Below are 16034 nucleotides of genomic sequence, written 5' to 3'. Positions count from 1 at the left end.
AAATTTTTTTTTGTTAAAACATGTGAAATCAAAATCTCTTTGTAGCATTGTATAAATGGAAAATTCCAACGTTAACAGAAAGGATTAGTTTATACATTAAGGATGTGGTCTTTGAGTATAATCATGTAAGTATTGAAGCCTGTGACTGTCCATCTGTCTTATGAGTATGAGGTCACAAGTGTGAGAGTGGGCATCAGCATCTTAGGGATGGTCTAGTGGAATAAGGAAGGAGCTGGGGTCCTGGATGACACTGTGGACCCACCAGCCATGGTGCATATACCTCTGTATTGCTTTTTCATTTGAAGTAATAATAACCCCAATTGTTAATGCCACATTTAGTTGCTTGTTCTGTGATTTGGAGCTGAAAATATCCTAACTTAAAAGTTCTCCCATTATAAATCTGCAACGATGTATTTTGTGGAATCCTTGCTGTTTACTTTGAAATAAACTGACCCTTTCTGTTTACTTTGGAATTTTCCATTGATACAATGCTATAGAGAGAATCTTGTTTCACATGTTTTAACAAAAAGCTTGTTGTAAAATTCTGATTGAATGCTCACTTTTAAAAGAGAATAACTGGAGGTTGACAATAAAACAGAAATTACAATTAAATATATTAAAAATAGCTACTAAGGCTTTTATGAACTGTTGTCCTGAACATGTTACATAAGTTGCATTTGATGGAACCATATATAAATGCCAAGTTTTAAAAGTACAAAATGATTTGATATTGACCATTTCTTACAGTTCAAAGAAATACATATGTGAGCCTAAATTAAACTAAAATCTGAAATGTGAATGTAGCATAACATGCAACATGGCGTCTGTGGGGTTTTCATGTGCTAAAAATCACTTCTGCATTTTTTGTTGTATAATATGACATATATACAAAGCAAAGAAAGAAAAAAGCAATAGCTTTTAAAGCTCTTCAACAAATAACTACAGGGAAGATCCCAGAGTTTGTCATGAATTACCATACCGTCATCTCAGAGTTTTCCTTCTTGCTGCTCCAGAACATTGGAGGCTAGAAGGAATAAATATTTTTATAATTTCAATCGACTTTTTCTTCTTTTTTTGTGAAAAATAACATATATACAAAAAAAAGCAATAAATTTCAAAGCACAGCACAACACCAATTTGTAGAACAGATTCAGAGTTTCATAGCAGTACAATCCCACCACTATTTCATTTTTTGATAAGGTGTGCAAAGAATAAAATGCAGTACCACACATGCTTTCTCTTCCCCTTTGCTGGTATGTGTAAATAATTGTGGCATGTTTTATTGAAACAGCTCTGCTATGAATAGAAGCCTTTAATTTTATTAATGCCTTAATATCTGTAGAAAAACTGAAGATCTCTTTTGCAAGTATTATTCTTTCATTTTTTCTCCCTTTACTAGAGAAGTTGTGGGTTTACAGAATAATTATGCATAAAATACAGGATTCCCATGCACTACACCACCACCAACACTTGCATTTGTGTGGAATATCTCTTACAACTGATAGATTTTTCTCTTAATAACTGTATTATTAATATAAGTCCATAGTTTTACACAAGAGTCACAATTTGTGTAATGTAGTCCCAGGAGCTAAAAAAATTCTGTTGTCCATATACATTCTAATATTTCCCCTTTTAATTTTATTCAGATATACATTTTGGTGATGTTAATTGTGTTCACAATGTGGTACTACCATCAGCACCATCCATTGGTGATAAATGATAAAACATTTCCATCATTCCAAATAGGAATGATCTATACAATTTAAGTCTTTTCTTCCTATTCCCTCTCCCCATCATGTCCCCTGATAACCTATATTCTAGATTCTGAGTGTATGAGTTTGCTTAGTTTTATTGTTCCAAAGCAGTGAGATCATACAGCATTTGTTCTTTTGAGTCTGGCTTATTTCACTCAACATGATATTTTCAAGGTTCATCCAGGCTCTTATATGTATCAGGACTTCATTCTTTTTTACTGATGAATAATATTACAGTATGTATATATACAGATACACACACACACACACACACACACACACACACACACACACATATATATATATTACATTTTATTTGTCTATTCATTGATTGATGAACACTTGGATTATTTAAATCTTTTGGCAATTGTGAATAGTGCCACTAACAATACTGGTGTGCAAATATCTGTTCAATTTCTGCTTTCAATTATTTTGGGTATACACCTAGGGGGTAGGATTGCCAGGTCATATAGTAGCTGAATACCAAGGAACTGCCAAAATGCCTTCCACAGCAGCTGCACCATTTTATATTCCCACTAGCAATGAAAGAATGTGTTCTTTTTTCTCCACACTCTCCAACACATTATTATTGTTTTTAACAGCAGCATTTTAATGGGTGCAAAATGGTATCTTACTGTGGTTTGGATTTGCATTTCTCTGAATGGCAGTGATTGTAAATCCATGCCTATAATTTAGTAGGGAAGACAGACAATTCAACAAATAGTTCCATGGCCGGGGTCAAAATCCCAGTTCTCAAAGAGAAGTTTTCCATTCTGACTTGCTAAATAAAATATATGATAATTGTTTTGTAGGAGTCATCCATAACTGCCTCTGGAGAAAAGCCTCTCATAGCTTAAGGAGCACATATCTGCTCATAAATGGCTTTATTTTGTCCTCAGAACAGCCACCCATGGGAAGTAGCATGGGTATTACCAGAGAAAAGTTGTTTCTGGAAGGAAGGCAGGGAGGGTGGGATCCACACTGAATGAACAACTCTGGGAATGCCTTAGGTCTATGGAACTTGGAGTATTTCCTGGGTGTCTTTGAGATCAGCCAATCATGTGTGAGTAGCTGCAAGCCTCTATGTACTCCAGGGCACTGACTGCTTTTCCATTCCTGGACCATATGTCCACCTTTACTAGAAGCTTAGAACACCACATCCACATAGCTCTTCAATCCAGCATGTGTTAATCTCATTCTGTCCACTTCCCTAGAATGGCTAACAGGACCACTATCTCTGAAGGACAGGGCTAATGCACTGCAAATATTATTTGTGTGAAATATTCAAAGCTTAGAAATAGGTTGAAACTTGAGACAGGATGAAAGTGCCTGTATTTATTCCTTATAGAACATATGATTAGCATATGACCTTGCTATTTCACACAACAGAAATGTTGCACTAGATAACAAAAAACATAGCTCAAGATTCAATGGTGGTCCTGATCCTATTCTTGAGAGCCTAGACATTTCCAAAGTATTATTAATTTGACCAGAAATATATTTCACAAAATATATATTATAATTAGTGCTAAAATCTTTGCAACATTATAACTAAAACAAGTACTCTACCAAGCGGCCTAAATCATGATAACTCTGCATCAAGATGCTAGATAATGAAATGAAAACTATAAATAAATATGATAATAAGTTTGTGTAATTAGAGGAAAATAAAAACTTTGTATGAGTTTATTACAAAATATATCCAAATATTGCAGATCAGTTTGCTGGTTCTGTATGAATCCGTATACAAAAGTCAAATCCTTCCTTGTACATCAAAAATAATAAATAAAAAGTAACAAAAATATCATTTCAAAATATAAAAATGCCTATGATACTCCCAAGAATTAGCTGAACAAAATGACTGGATGGGAGCACTAGATTGCATTTTAGTTCCAAGTACTTTTGCCCTCACTTAGAGGAGGATTTCCCTTTCCTGTCCTACTGAGCTCAGACTTGACTATGTGACTTTCTGTGGCCAATAAAATGTGGGCCAATCCAAGCAGAAGTTGCACAAGCCATATTTAGATTCTCAACCATTCTTTGTGTTCTCCTTCCAACAGTAGCTGTGTCCTAGATCAGAGCTGCTTTTTAACCTAGGCTGCAGAATAAAGAGATAAATATAATGCTTCCAAGAAGTAAATAAATAAATCCTGTTGTTGCAAACCCTTGAAAGTTGGAGATTTTTTCTTACACATGCAAAAAGATGAAAAAGATAACTGATATAGCAATTTGTATTGATTTGAATCATATGAAGTTGACTTTTAGTAAGTCAAATCTTTTCAAATATCAGCAATTTCCTATGAAGAGGTAGTTTTTTTTAAATTCACCTATCTCTAGATTAAAAGGGCTACACCTAGGCATGATGCAGAGATTATCACAAGACATGATGATATTATTGGTTGGCACTTCCCATTTCTTTCCTTTAGGGTATGGATGCATGTAGAAGGGATAGAAGCAAACATTTGTGCCCAGGGAGCATTTTGTTATAATTTCTATTATGGGCATCAGCTGTTTATTTCCTCTGTGTGGAACCTTTTTATTCACCCATGAGGATGACATTAAGTTTGTCCTTTTGACTTGCTGTTTTAGCTTGCTAATGCTGCCAGAATGCAGTATACCTGAAATGGATGAATTTTAAAAGGGGATTTTTCAGTTGCAAGTTTTCAGTTCTTATGCCATAAAAATGTCCAAATTAAGGCACTGACAAGAGATTTCCTTCACTCAGAAAAGGTTGATTCCATCTGGAACACTTCTGTCAGCTGGGAAGGCACATGCTGGCATCTGCTGGTCCTTGTTCCTAGTTCCGTTGTTTCCAGCTTCTGATTCCAGTGGCTTCCCCTCTAAGTGTCTGTGGTTTCTGACTTAGATGCTCCAGAACAAAACTGTGGAGTTCACCTCTTAGCTTAGTATTTCATGGAAAGGCCCCTGGAAATGCCTGCTGAGCTCTGGTTCCTGTCTAGCTTCTGTTGTCTCTCTCAATGGAAATGGGTATCTGCATTCCTCAATGCCCTTGGCTAAGCTTTCTCCTTCAGCACTCCAAGTATCTCATTTTTAAAGGACTCCAGTAAACTAAACAAGAGCCCTGGCTCCATGGGTGTAATCTAGTCAAGAGGTCACACTCACAATTGGGTGTGTCACCTCTCCATAGAAACAATCTAACTTAAATTTCCCACCTAATAATATTGGATTAAGATCAAGAGACCAAGGCCTTTCTGGGTCCATAATTACAACAAGAAAACTTACATTGGCCAATGAAATGTGAATTCAAGAGGTCTATCCTCCTTTAGGCAGAAGGTTTGCAAGCCATGGTGTGGTGATGCCATTTTTCCTCTACCTCTGTGACAACATCAGCAATTATAAGAGAGGGTCTGCATGCTGAAATGGGGACACTGACTGATGGACTTGCAAAATGAACATCACTTAGGAAAAGGTGGCTGATGCAACTAGTATGAAACATATTTAAACAACGAGATGCACCAACTTTCTGAATGAAAAGTTGTAATGAAGTACATATAGGTAAATTCTCCCCCAAATATATTTCATACTCAGGACAACTATAAAAATCAACATCCCAAGACTATTTTTAATGACATTTCCAGATGATTTTCAAGGAAAAAAAGAAAAGCTACACAAGTCAACTTCGAAAAGGAAACAATTGGAGAAGGCTTGTGTTATCAGCTATCTAAACCTACCTGATTTTAAGATATGTTACATCAGTGAATGCAGAATCAAATTCATGCATATATATAATGGTTTCTGTATAACAAATGAAATTCTTCAAACCAGCAAGGAAATGAAGTAATAACTAATGAATAGTTCTGTAGGATTTGGCTAGTATAATTGGAAGATGCTTAAATTTGAGAGATGTAAATAGAAAAACTATGAAAACATAAGGACCATACCATGGATTGGTGAGTTAGCAGGAGATCTGATGGCCTAACAGCCTACAATTTTGCCTCCTAAGTGTTTGTAGTTTGAGGCATTTAAGGATTCTAAGAAGGGGAGATGAAATCATTACAATTTCCATAGCAAGTACAAGCAGAAGGGAAGGGAGACAGAACTATCACTTGGAAGGCAAGTATATGGAGAAACAATTTACAAATGTAAAAGAGTGAAACTGTGCTAGAACCAGTTAAATGCTGGTTTTGAGCTGATTTAATTTCTCCCATTAGCATTAGGGGTTTTCCCTTACAACTTTCTAAAGTGAAAAAAAAAAGCAATGGATAAAAGGAGTATCAGATTTTAAAATCACAAAGACACAGGATAAAATTGACTTTTGACTATACTGACACACCAGAAAGTAAAATAAAAATATTTATAAATGATTCATTAGTCATAATAATTTGTTAAATCCAAACTTCTTGGTTACATGACTGTGAGTTGTTACCTTTACCCTATGAAAAAGAGAAAGGCAAGCCACATGACAGTTGAAAAGTGTAAAATTCATCCAATTCTCACCTTATTGTCTCATATCTTATTAAAGGAATAATTTAAATCGATTTGGAGTCCTACCTATCCAAGACATAAACATTTGTTCATCGCCATGCAGAACATGTTTTATCCCTTATCCCCATCAGGGTGGTCTTCTCGGGCCTTAGCAGTATAATGTAGCACTTGGGAGCAAAGATGCAGCCCAGGAGCCCAGCACTGGAGGCCAAGATGGAAAAGACCTCCACAACCACCATGACCTTCCCTTTGGAGCTGTGGTAGATAGGAAGGAAGGTGACCCAGATGCTAGAGAACACCAGCATGCTGAAGGTCAGGAGCTTGGCTTCATTGAAGGCATCAGGCAGGTTCCTGGCCAGGAAAGCCAAGGTGAAGCTCCCCAGTGCCAAGGTGCCCAGTAATCCTAGGACACAGTAGAAGGCAATGACAGAGCCCTTATTGCACTCAATGATGATGCTGCCATGCTCAGAATGAATGTCTCTGTCAACAAACGGGGGAGAAGTTCCCAACCAGAGCCCACAGAGAGTCAGCTGATCAGGTAACAGGTGGGAATGACAGAGTTTGGGGCTCCTGAGACCAACCATTGCCTCATCCTTCTTCCTGGGGTTGTAGTCCTGAAGGCCAGAATCACAGTGAGAATTTTAGCCAAAACTGTGGAAACAGCCACTGTAAATACAACTCCAAATGCCACTTGTCTGAGAATGCAGGTGGCCGTGTTGGGACAGCCAATGAAGACCAAGGAACAGAGGAAGCACAGGAGGAGGGAGGTGAGCAGGATATAGCTCAGAGTCCGGATGTTGGCCTTGACTATGGGAGTATCTCGGTGTTGCACAAAGATACCCAGAACTGCAGGGGTGAAGAGAGAGAAGCACAGAGCTGTGCAGGCCAGAGCTGCTCCCAGAGGGTCTCTGTAAGCTAGGAATATCACAACTTTCTGGATGCAATGATCTCGCTCAGTATTTGGGTACTGAGAGTCTGGACACTTGAAACACTGATCCATATCTATTGAGAAATGTGAGATGTTGATATCACCTATTTGCTAACAAATAGATGCTGTTAAACAGGAAATAATTTTTAATTAAAACCACTAGCTTTATTCTTTTTTATGTAAACAACATTTCTCCTGATTGCGTTTTTTCATTGTTCCATTATTCTCACATTATTGAACACCATATCAGTCTTTTTGTATTATAATTACCTCTAGTGTCATATTTTGGATTTATGATCTTAATGCCCAAAACGTTTATTGTGAAACTGTAGTGAGACAGACAACTCTATGTTCTGTGATATAAAAGTGATCAAGGCTAGACCCTTTCACTTGAAGACTTTAGAATATTATCTTTATGGTGCCTAATTAATTATTAAATTCATTTTCTCTTTATTTTCACTTGCTCTACCTTTTTTTTCCTGTGAATCACTCACTCCTAGAATAGTAACTTTCATCTTTATCTCTCAGCCAATCAGTACTAGTCAGACACCATTAATATTTCTTAAAATGCAGTCTTATTTTACTCCTTTGCCTATAGTACCATAATGGCTGTCCTTCATTATTAGGCTAATGTCTAAACTCATAACAGGCTAAAAAAGACCCTTTGCTGTCTCAGTTCCACCCTCACCCCAGTTCATCTTTTCACACTCATAAGTTAGATGCAAACCTACATGCAATTCTCAATTCACTTTACACCCCTAGAGTGGCATGCCATGTGCAGACTTCTCTTCTTCTTCTGCAAGATTCTTGTCATTCCCTCTCCTCAAGATGAATTCACACCTGTGATTATAAATTCTGCCTCTGCCATCTCACTGGGAATTAGCCTGAGCCTGACGGTTATCATCTCCCTGCTTTCAGAGCACTCTTCTCACACCTCTATGAACTTTTCATACCTTGTTGTGATTTTCTATTTATTTGCCTATTTATATTATTAAGGATGTGAAGTTATAGCTTTGTTTAGTTGAAAAAAAAGATATGAAGGAGTTAGTGAAGTGGAGCCTCTAAGGAAGCTTATTTCCTTTTTGGCATGTGATCTTATTTATTTCAGTCAGTCAATCATAAAACGAAGTTGATGAAATCTTCCCTTTGTAGGATGTGATGTGGGATGAAGGAGAGAAAGTACATATCATCATCCTGAGGCATCTTTTATGTCTCAATAAATGGCAGTTATAGGTAGCATGATCTTTCCACACCTATTGTAAGTCATAGAGAAGGGCATTTAATATTTTCTTTTATTTTTCCATACAAGAATAAAAAACTACCTGCATTTTCAAAAAGCATCAGAAAAAGGAAGTCAATTTTCACCTCCTCAAAATACAGATTTTCAGGTTTCACAGGCACTCACATTTCTTTTTTGACTAAGAGCATCTAGGTGTCAAAAATTAGCTGCCCTTCATTATTAAGCTAATGTCCGAACTCATAACAGGTTAAAAAAGACCCTTTGCAGTCTCAGTTCCACCCTCACCCCAGTGCAACTTTTCATACTTTAAGCTTTCTGGCTAGTGTTCTGAGCACCATATATAAAACATAATAACATGCTTGTGTGCCTTTAGATGTTCAAAGAGTTTGATTTTTATGTAGTCAAAAATGTTTTTAAATATCATTGGTGTTTTTACCATTGACTTATACTTAGGGAATTAACCCTCAAGATATTTGATTGATATTCACTTTCTTCTTTCTTTCCTGGCTTGTTGATGTTTTAAAATGGGAGAAAAATGCATATGAAATAAAAATATTTCTGTTATCAGAACAGAAATTTTCCTGATACTGAGCTACAATACAGAACTTGGATTTTCAAATGTATTCACATTTGTAAATGCAGCACTCAATATAAATAAAGTCAATCATGATAGGTTAAAATATTCACTTAGGTTGGTAAAAGTTGAGCTTAAAGTTATCCTGGGTGCATTACTCTCCATTTTAGGGTAAATTGCCTTTGAATGTGTTCATGCTTTCAAAGTTAATGGTAATTCAATATTTTCCAAAATTTTTCTTTAAATGGAAAGCATAATCCATTTTGTAATTTCCTAGCATAGAAAATATGAAAACAAGAAACCCAGCTTATGTTTTCTTTCTAATACTTGCTTAAAAGAGGTGAGGACATAAATGAATTTTGTCCCAATTAAGTATCAAGTTTTCCTCATAACAATGAATACCTAGTATGTATGGCAGATGAAGTTCACTCTTTTAGTATCAGTGTAATATTGAAGAAGTTATCTCAATTTCCTTATCTGGAGGATGAGAATGATAATAGTGTGTCCCTCCTGGAATTGTGAAGGTTGAAAGTGTTAACATATGCAAAGCAATGGAAATAATGCCTGACACATATCAAGTGTTATCTAAGCATTTATTATTATTATTCCTTGTCTTACCTGTTGATTTATAACCTGGCATTACAACTGAGGATCTCTGTAAAATTTCATGACTCTGTGGGTGTCTTTTGTCCTAATATCTCATTTCTTAATTTGTCAATGTTTTTAAAGTATATTTTAATATTTGTAATTTCAAGCCCCTATCTTTCATGTTTGTCAAATGCTTTGGATATATTTTCTGATTAATCTTTCAGGTAAATTTAGAATCCAGTTACAGACAAAATGTTTATTATAATGACCATACAAAAGCATTTCTCTTACAGAAAACTTAGCAATATTTGATACATTTCTAGTTAGGTCACTTTCAAGCAATTCTTGAGTCAACATCAAATATCTCTATAATATTCAATATTTCTTTTCCAGTCAGACATACAGACCTCTTATGAATTAATCATTAGATATATTAATTATTGTTGTGGCACTAAACGTAATCATTTTCTACCCTTATATAAATGATTATTAAAAACTTATGCGATCTGATGATTCTTCTGAAAGTATTTGGTTCCTCACCACATCCCTAAATTATATTAGTAAATCAAATAACTTCATATTTTGATTTCTTGATGCACAGTCATATTACCTGTCAATAATATTAATCTGTCTTATTTCCTCTACTCATTATTTATGTTCTCAACTCTTATTGTATTGAGCACATCTTTCAAGCCAATATTAAATGATAATGGTAGAATCAACATCATTATCTTTTACTAGCCTTTCAGAACAATATTACAATCATCTTTAATGAAATGTCTTTATAATAATCTCTGTATCAGGAGGTATCAGAAACAGTATTTCATCCATCTTCATTCCTGGACTGCAGTAAGAAAATACTTCAAACTGGGTAGCTTAAAACAGAACTTTCTTGTCTCACAGTACCGGAGGCCAGAAGTTCAAAACCAAGGTATTGGAAGGGCCCTGCTTCCTCTGGCCCCTGTAGGGAAGAATCTGTTCCCTGCCTTTCTCCTGCCTCTGGTGGTTTGTCTGTAATCCTTGGGCTTCAGTCTCTGTCTCTCTCATCACATGGCTCTCTTCTCACTCTGGTGCACAGATTCCCTCTTCCTATAAGAACCTCAGTCATATTGGAAAAAAGGCTTACCCTAATCCAGTCTGGCTATGTCTTAACTAATACTATCTTCAGAGTATCGTTCCAAATAATGTCAAATTCACCTGACCAGGATTTAGGACTCGACCATGTCTTGGGGAGTCACAATTCAACTCCTAACACCATCCAATTACTCTTACATTATTTTAGTTTCTTTTTTCAGACTTAAGTGTTCTTCTAGTTGAAATTAGGTATCAAGTGCACAAAAATGTACTAGTTTCTTAGGGGTTTCACTACTGCTTTTGTCAATTTATGAATATTCTTGGTAAATAGTCATGGCTGTTTAAATTTCGTAGTTCTTGAACTTTTGAACAATTCAGAAACTTGGTACAACATTAAATAATAATAATAATAATAGGAGTACTGAAGCTTTTTGTTTTGCTACCAAATGTTATTTGGTGTATCCTATTCATGTTTTCTCATTTAATATGATATCTGTGATCTATGATAAAAGTTGGTCCATGGCTGTTATAAAAAATTACCACAAAGTTGGTGGCTTAAAACAATAAAAAATTATGTTCTCATAGTTCTAGAGGACATACGTTTACAACCAGTATCACTAATATCAAGGTCTGGGCAAGATTTGCTCCCCTTGGAGGTGTAGCAGAGAACCCATTCTTTCTTTATTCTGCCTTCTAATGGCTGCCAGCAGTTCTTCACTTGTAGCTGATTCACACTGACTCCTGCTCTTCTGTGTACATAACATTTCCCTTTGCCTCTCTTATAGAAACTGTGGATTTATAGCTCACCTGGAGAATCCAGGAACTTCTCCCCATTGCAAGGTCCTTATCTGAGTCACATCTACAGAGCCTTTTTTTCCTTATAAGTTAATACTTTTGTGTTCCAGATGTTGGATGTGATGTTTTTGGTGCACCAATATTCAGTCTGCTACAGTTGTTTATTGCTTCTTTATTGTTTTCTGTCCTTTTACAACAATTGTTCCTAACACCTACATGATTATTGGTGATCAAGCTATATGGAAATTCCCTTTTGGTTCTTTTAATATTACAAAAGAAAGTGAAATGACATTTATATGATCACTACAAAGAAAATTTCCCCCTCATTAATGTGACATGCTCACCCTCAGGATATAATTCAAATACATTAGTCTTTGGAAGAATTTCCTGAATTTTATACACAAATTGAAAAAGAATCATGTTTTGCCCCTGAGGTTCTCTACAGTGGAATTTTTACTGCGGTGATTATTGGAAAGCCTTAGGATGAATTCACTTATAAATTTACTGTTCCCAATTTTCTGTAATTAGAAAGAGGGTAAGAAATGTTGCTGAAGGTAGTGTAATTATATTCTGCATTTTGTTGAGTATCTAAAACAGGTTGTAGTACCACATTTTCTTATTCATTAAATCACTTCATATTCATTCATATGTTAATTATAAGGGACAGTCTCCAAATACTTACTATGGTCAGAAATGGTTGAAAGTACTTAGGAAATGTAAGTGATAATAAGTGCCTTAGACATGAGTTAGGGAAGATGAAAAAATAATGTTCCATGATGGAGGCAAACAGATATCAAAAAATATTTCCTTAAAAAAATACCTGAGGTGTGTCTAAAACATGAAGAGGAATAAGCCAGATGGAAGCAGAATGTCATTTGAAAAGGTAAAGATTTGATGTTAATATGAAAATCTTGTATAATTGAATAACTCTGACTGTAGGGTCCTGTTTCAGACACTTTTTGCTTTCTTGGACAAATGAAGGTAAGTAGCTGAGAGAAAGATGTGGAGAAGTTATCTGTAGACCTGTACCTGTTTCATTAGAATTTTCATTTCCTGAGCAGGGGGTGCAGACACAGCAACAGACAGCTTTTACCTCTAGAGGGGTTTTCCAGAATCCAGGGTTGCAACCGTTGCTGCACAGAGAATGGGGTGTCTGTAGAAAATCAAAGGACAAATATTAATCATATACAAATAGAATGTTATCCTGTTGACTATCAACAAAACTCATTAAAATTGCATTTAATTGGTTGTTTTGAAGAACTCACATACTTTATAATATTAAATACAGCCAATTTGTTTTTCTCTTGCTTGATGACTAGTTTTCTTATTGTAAAATTTGTAAGGAAAATTACTCAAGTTACTAGGTAAATTAGATAAATATAAGTGACCTTCTATGGAGTTAAGGAGGTGCAGAATCTCATGGTAGAGCTCTTAAAATTATTTACGTGGAGGTGTGTAAATTCAGCCTTAAAACTGTCTCCCACCTACCTCTTTGAAACCGATGACCTACTCTTCATTTATGGAGAAACCGTGACCATGTGGAGCTTGTGGAAAAAACTGCCCTACTTTCACTTGTAATCCAATTCCATGAGAAAAACTCACATAGTTGAGAATATCATACGTGGCCTCAGAGATTCTTTTGTCATGCAAAGATATCTGCTCACCAGCACTGTTGTTAAAATGGACATTTTTGAGAATGGAGTGGAGCTACAAAAGATGCATAGTTATGTGAATAAAGAGAGCTTGGGTTTGGGACACCTGAATTAGATCACATCATTGAAACTTGTTAGATATATGATACTGCAAACCTCTCTTAATCTCTTTAATCCTTCCATAAAAATTCTTCCAAGCTCTTAGGAGGAAAGAAAGTTAGGGAAGTTATGCACATGAAACACATGTTGAACTTAATATCACATCAGTATATATCCTTGAAGTTTGGCTTAAGGACAGGAGATCAAAGTATTTTTCTACATAAAGATTCAGAAAAATCTTGCTTACAAATAAATGTAAGCAAATATTTGAAACAATTTGAGTTTTAGTTTTATCTCCAAAATGGATGTAACAATGTCTGTTGCCTAAATTATTACAGAGTTAAATGTTATATTTTCTAAATAAATGACCATAACAACCAAGAGTGAAAAGATAGTAAGACCTGGTCCAAACCCTGTTTCCACTTAACAACAACACACATTATATCCAGATATAACTCAGGTTTGAAAGTTATTGAGGGATGTTTGCTATGCAATGTATTGTTTTAGATTCATCGCTGACCATATTCTATACCTGGCATGTCCTGTGCTGTCTTCCTGGTTAGCATTTCTAGAGATAACTATTTTGACTCAAACCAGGTGGGATTCATGATCCTTTTCAGATAGCAAAAAAATCACAGGAACTTCTTGGTCTCTAATAAGAAATGTAAAGCATAATATTCAGCTTGGGGATTTGTTGAGCTTCCAAATTAAATTATGAATATGCATGTGAAGAGACTAATCATATGTATTGGGTCCATGAAACCACAGTGCTGGAAAATATTACCTGCCATGATTGAAACTTGAAATTATTTCTTATTCCCATAGATTGACTGTCCACTGATAAAAGAAGCATTTCATGCAGTGATTGGGCCAGAGCATACACAGCATTATAGACATAGTAACTCCATTCAGACATGGTTGTGTCAAACTCATGCAAAGGCAGAGACTCCAAGGAGGCATTTGGTATACAGGTCTCCAGCTTATCACAGTCAGATTCAGAAACTGAACAGCCAAAATGTATAAACCATAATTTACTAAGATAAAAGTCTTCTGGGTATTTGGAAGGATTTGCTGTTTGGAGAAAGTGTTTGAAGCCAGGGATCTCTCTATGGTGGGGAGAAAATGATAGTGTCCCATGGAATGTGTCAAACATGGTCAGTTGCTCACTGCTGGTAAAATCCCATTGTGATGTGGTGATCCAAACTTTCCGTGTCACAACATAAGTCCATCTATCAAAGTTCAGACCTAGAAGTGAATTTGTGTCACCATAAATGATCACAACACTTGCTGATGAATCTTTGATTTTGAGGATGTAACTCCAGTCCAGTATACAATAACTTCTCTCAGTGAAAGAAATCATTTCCACAAATGCCATACAGACACCATTTCTATCCATCTCTCCTCTCCACTCTGACACAAATTGACTACCTTTCATATCTTCTGATGCAACCAGCCCAACCCATGTCCAGTGGAAATGCAACATTAACAACACCATGCCCATGGGCAGAGAAGCATCTGTGGGAGCCATGGTATACACTGATGGAAATTGGTTATTTTCATGCAGAAGATGTTCAAAGGGGCCATATGTAAGCTGAAAAATGAAATGTTATCTATGTTCATTAATACCTGTCACTCCTACCACCCCTAGCATTTGATATTAATATAAGTAATACAATCTCAAAAAAATGTATGTCCTAAACTTACTGCCAAGCATTCTGAAGGTGGATATCAGTATACAAAATAGTGTGAGATTAATAAAGTTGTAGATCATAGTAAGTGTCAATATTTCAAATTGGTTTAAATGATTTCCATCCTCATACCCGTGATGTATTTTCATGTTGACATTTGCAATATTTCAGAGAGTGGCTGTAGTTTTAACAATATGTACAAGGGTTGAGGAATAGTGGGAGACATTTTGCTGACTGTCAATGGAATCATTACATTTAAGGCCCAAGACCTAGATAGTATGAGATGTGGCTGGGGTATTCAAAAAGAAGAATATGAAAAAGATGGAAGGGTCCAGCAAGAGGCTATCATTCAGATACTTAAGCCTCTGCCTGGCTCAGACACTCAGGGATTGGCAGATCTAAAAGTCAGGATATAGAAACAGGTTTTCACAGTTTTCAGGTGGGGAATTTGGGAGTGAAGCACATGAGTCATTGATAGAAACACAGAGAGACAGAAGTATGTGATGATGCTGATCTATGCCTCAAAGGAGTGTAAGAAATTACAGAGATGTGGCTTCTTAAACTTCATCACAGGTAAAATAAAAAGTAACAGTCAGGAGAACTGGCTTTCCATATCCAAAAGAATAAATTAGGACACCTATTTCAATTCCTGTACAGAAATTAACTCAAAATGGATCAAAAACCCAAAAATAAAAGGCAGTAACATAAACTCTAGAAGAAAATGTCAGGAAACATCCTCAAGATGTAGTGACAGGTAGTAATTTCTTCAACCTTAGATTCAAATCACAAAGAACAAAGGAAGAATAGAGAAATGGGACTTCTTCAAAATTGAGCATGCTGCATGTCAAAGGATTTTATCAAAAGGTAAAAATGCAGCCCACTCAATGGGAAGTTTTAGATGCCACATATCTGATAAGAGGTTGAAATCCAGATCATAGAAAGAAATCGTGCAACTCTACAAAAGAAGACAAAAAATACACTGTATAAATGGGCCAAAAGCATGAAAAAACATTTTTCCAAAGAGGAAATTCAAATAGCTAAAAAGCACATGAGAAGATGCTCATCTTCACTGCTATTTGGGAAATGAAAATTACAACCACAATGAGAGATTTGTTCACACCTATTAGAATGGCTGCTATTAAACAAACAGTAAACTAAAAGCATTGGAGAGAATGTGTTGAGAAAGGAACACTTAT

General features: G+C 35.8%; 1 protein-coding gene across 1 annotated transcript; it reads right to left on the bottom strand.

Annotated features, from left to right (window-relative positions):
* Positions 1-6289: 6289 nt before the first annotated feature.
* LOC143666687 (vomeronasal type-2 receptor 116-like) lies at positions 6290-14738 on the bottom strand. The gene is given in 5 exon segments (XM_077140292.1): positions 6290-6735; positions 6738-7202; positions 12429-12552; positions 12888-13106; positions 13935-14738. Coding segments are annotated over 5 exon segments (1998 nt in total). The 5' UTR covers positions 14679-14738.
* Between the last annotated feature and the right edge of the window lie 1296 nt (positions 14739-16034).

This window comes from Tamandua tetradactyla, chromosome 23 (assembly GCF_023851605.1).
Source record: "Tamandua tetradactyla isolate mTamTet1 chromosome 23, mTamTet1.pri, whole genome shotgun sequence".
Classification (NCBI taxonomy): Eukaryota; Metazoa; Chordata; class Mammalia; order Pilosa; family Myrmecophagidae; genus Tamandua; species Tamandua tetradactyla.
This window is presented reverse-complemented; position numbering and strand designations above follow the sequence as displayed.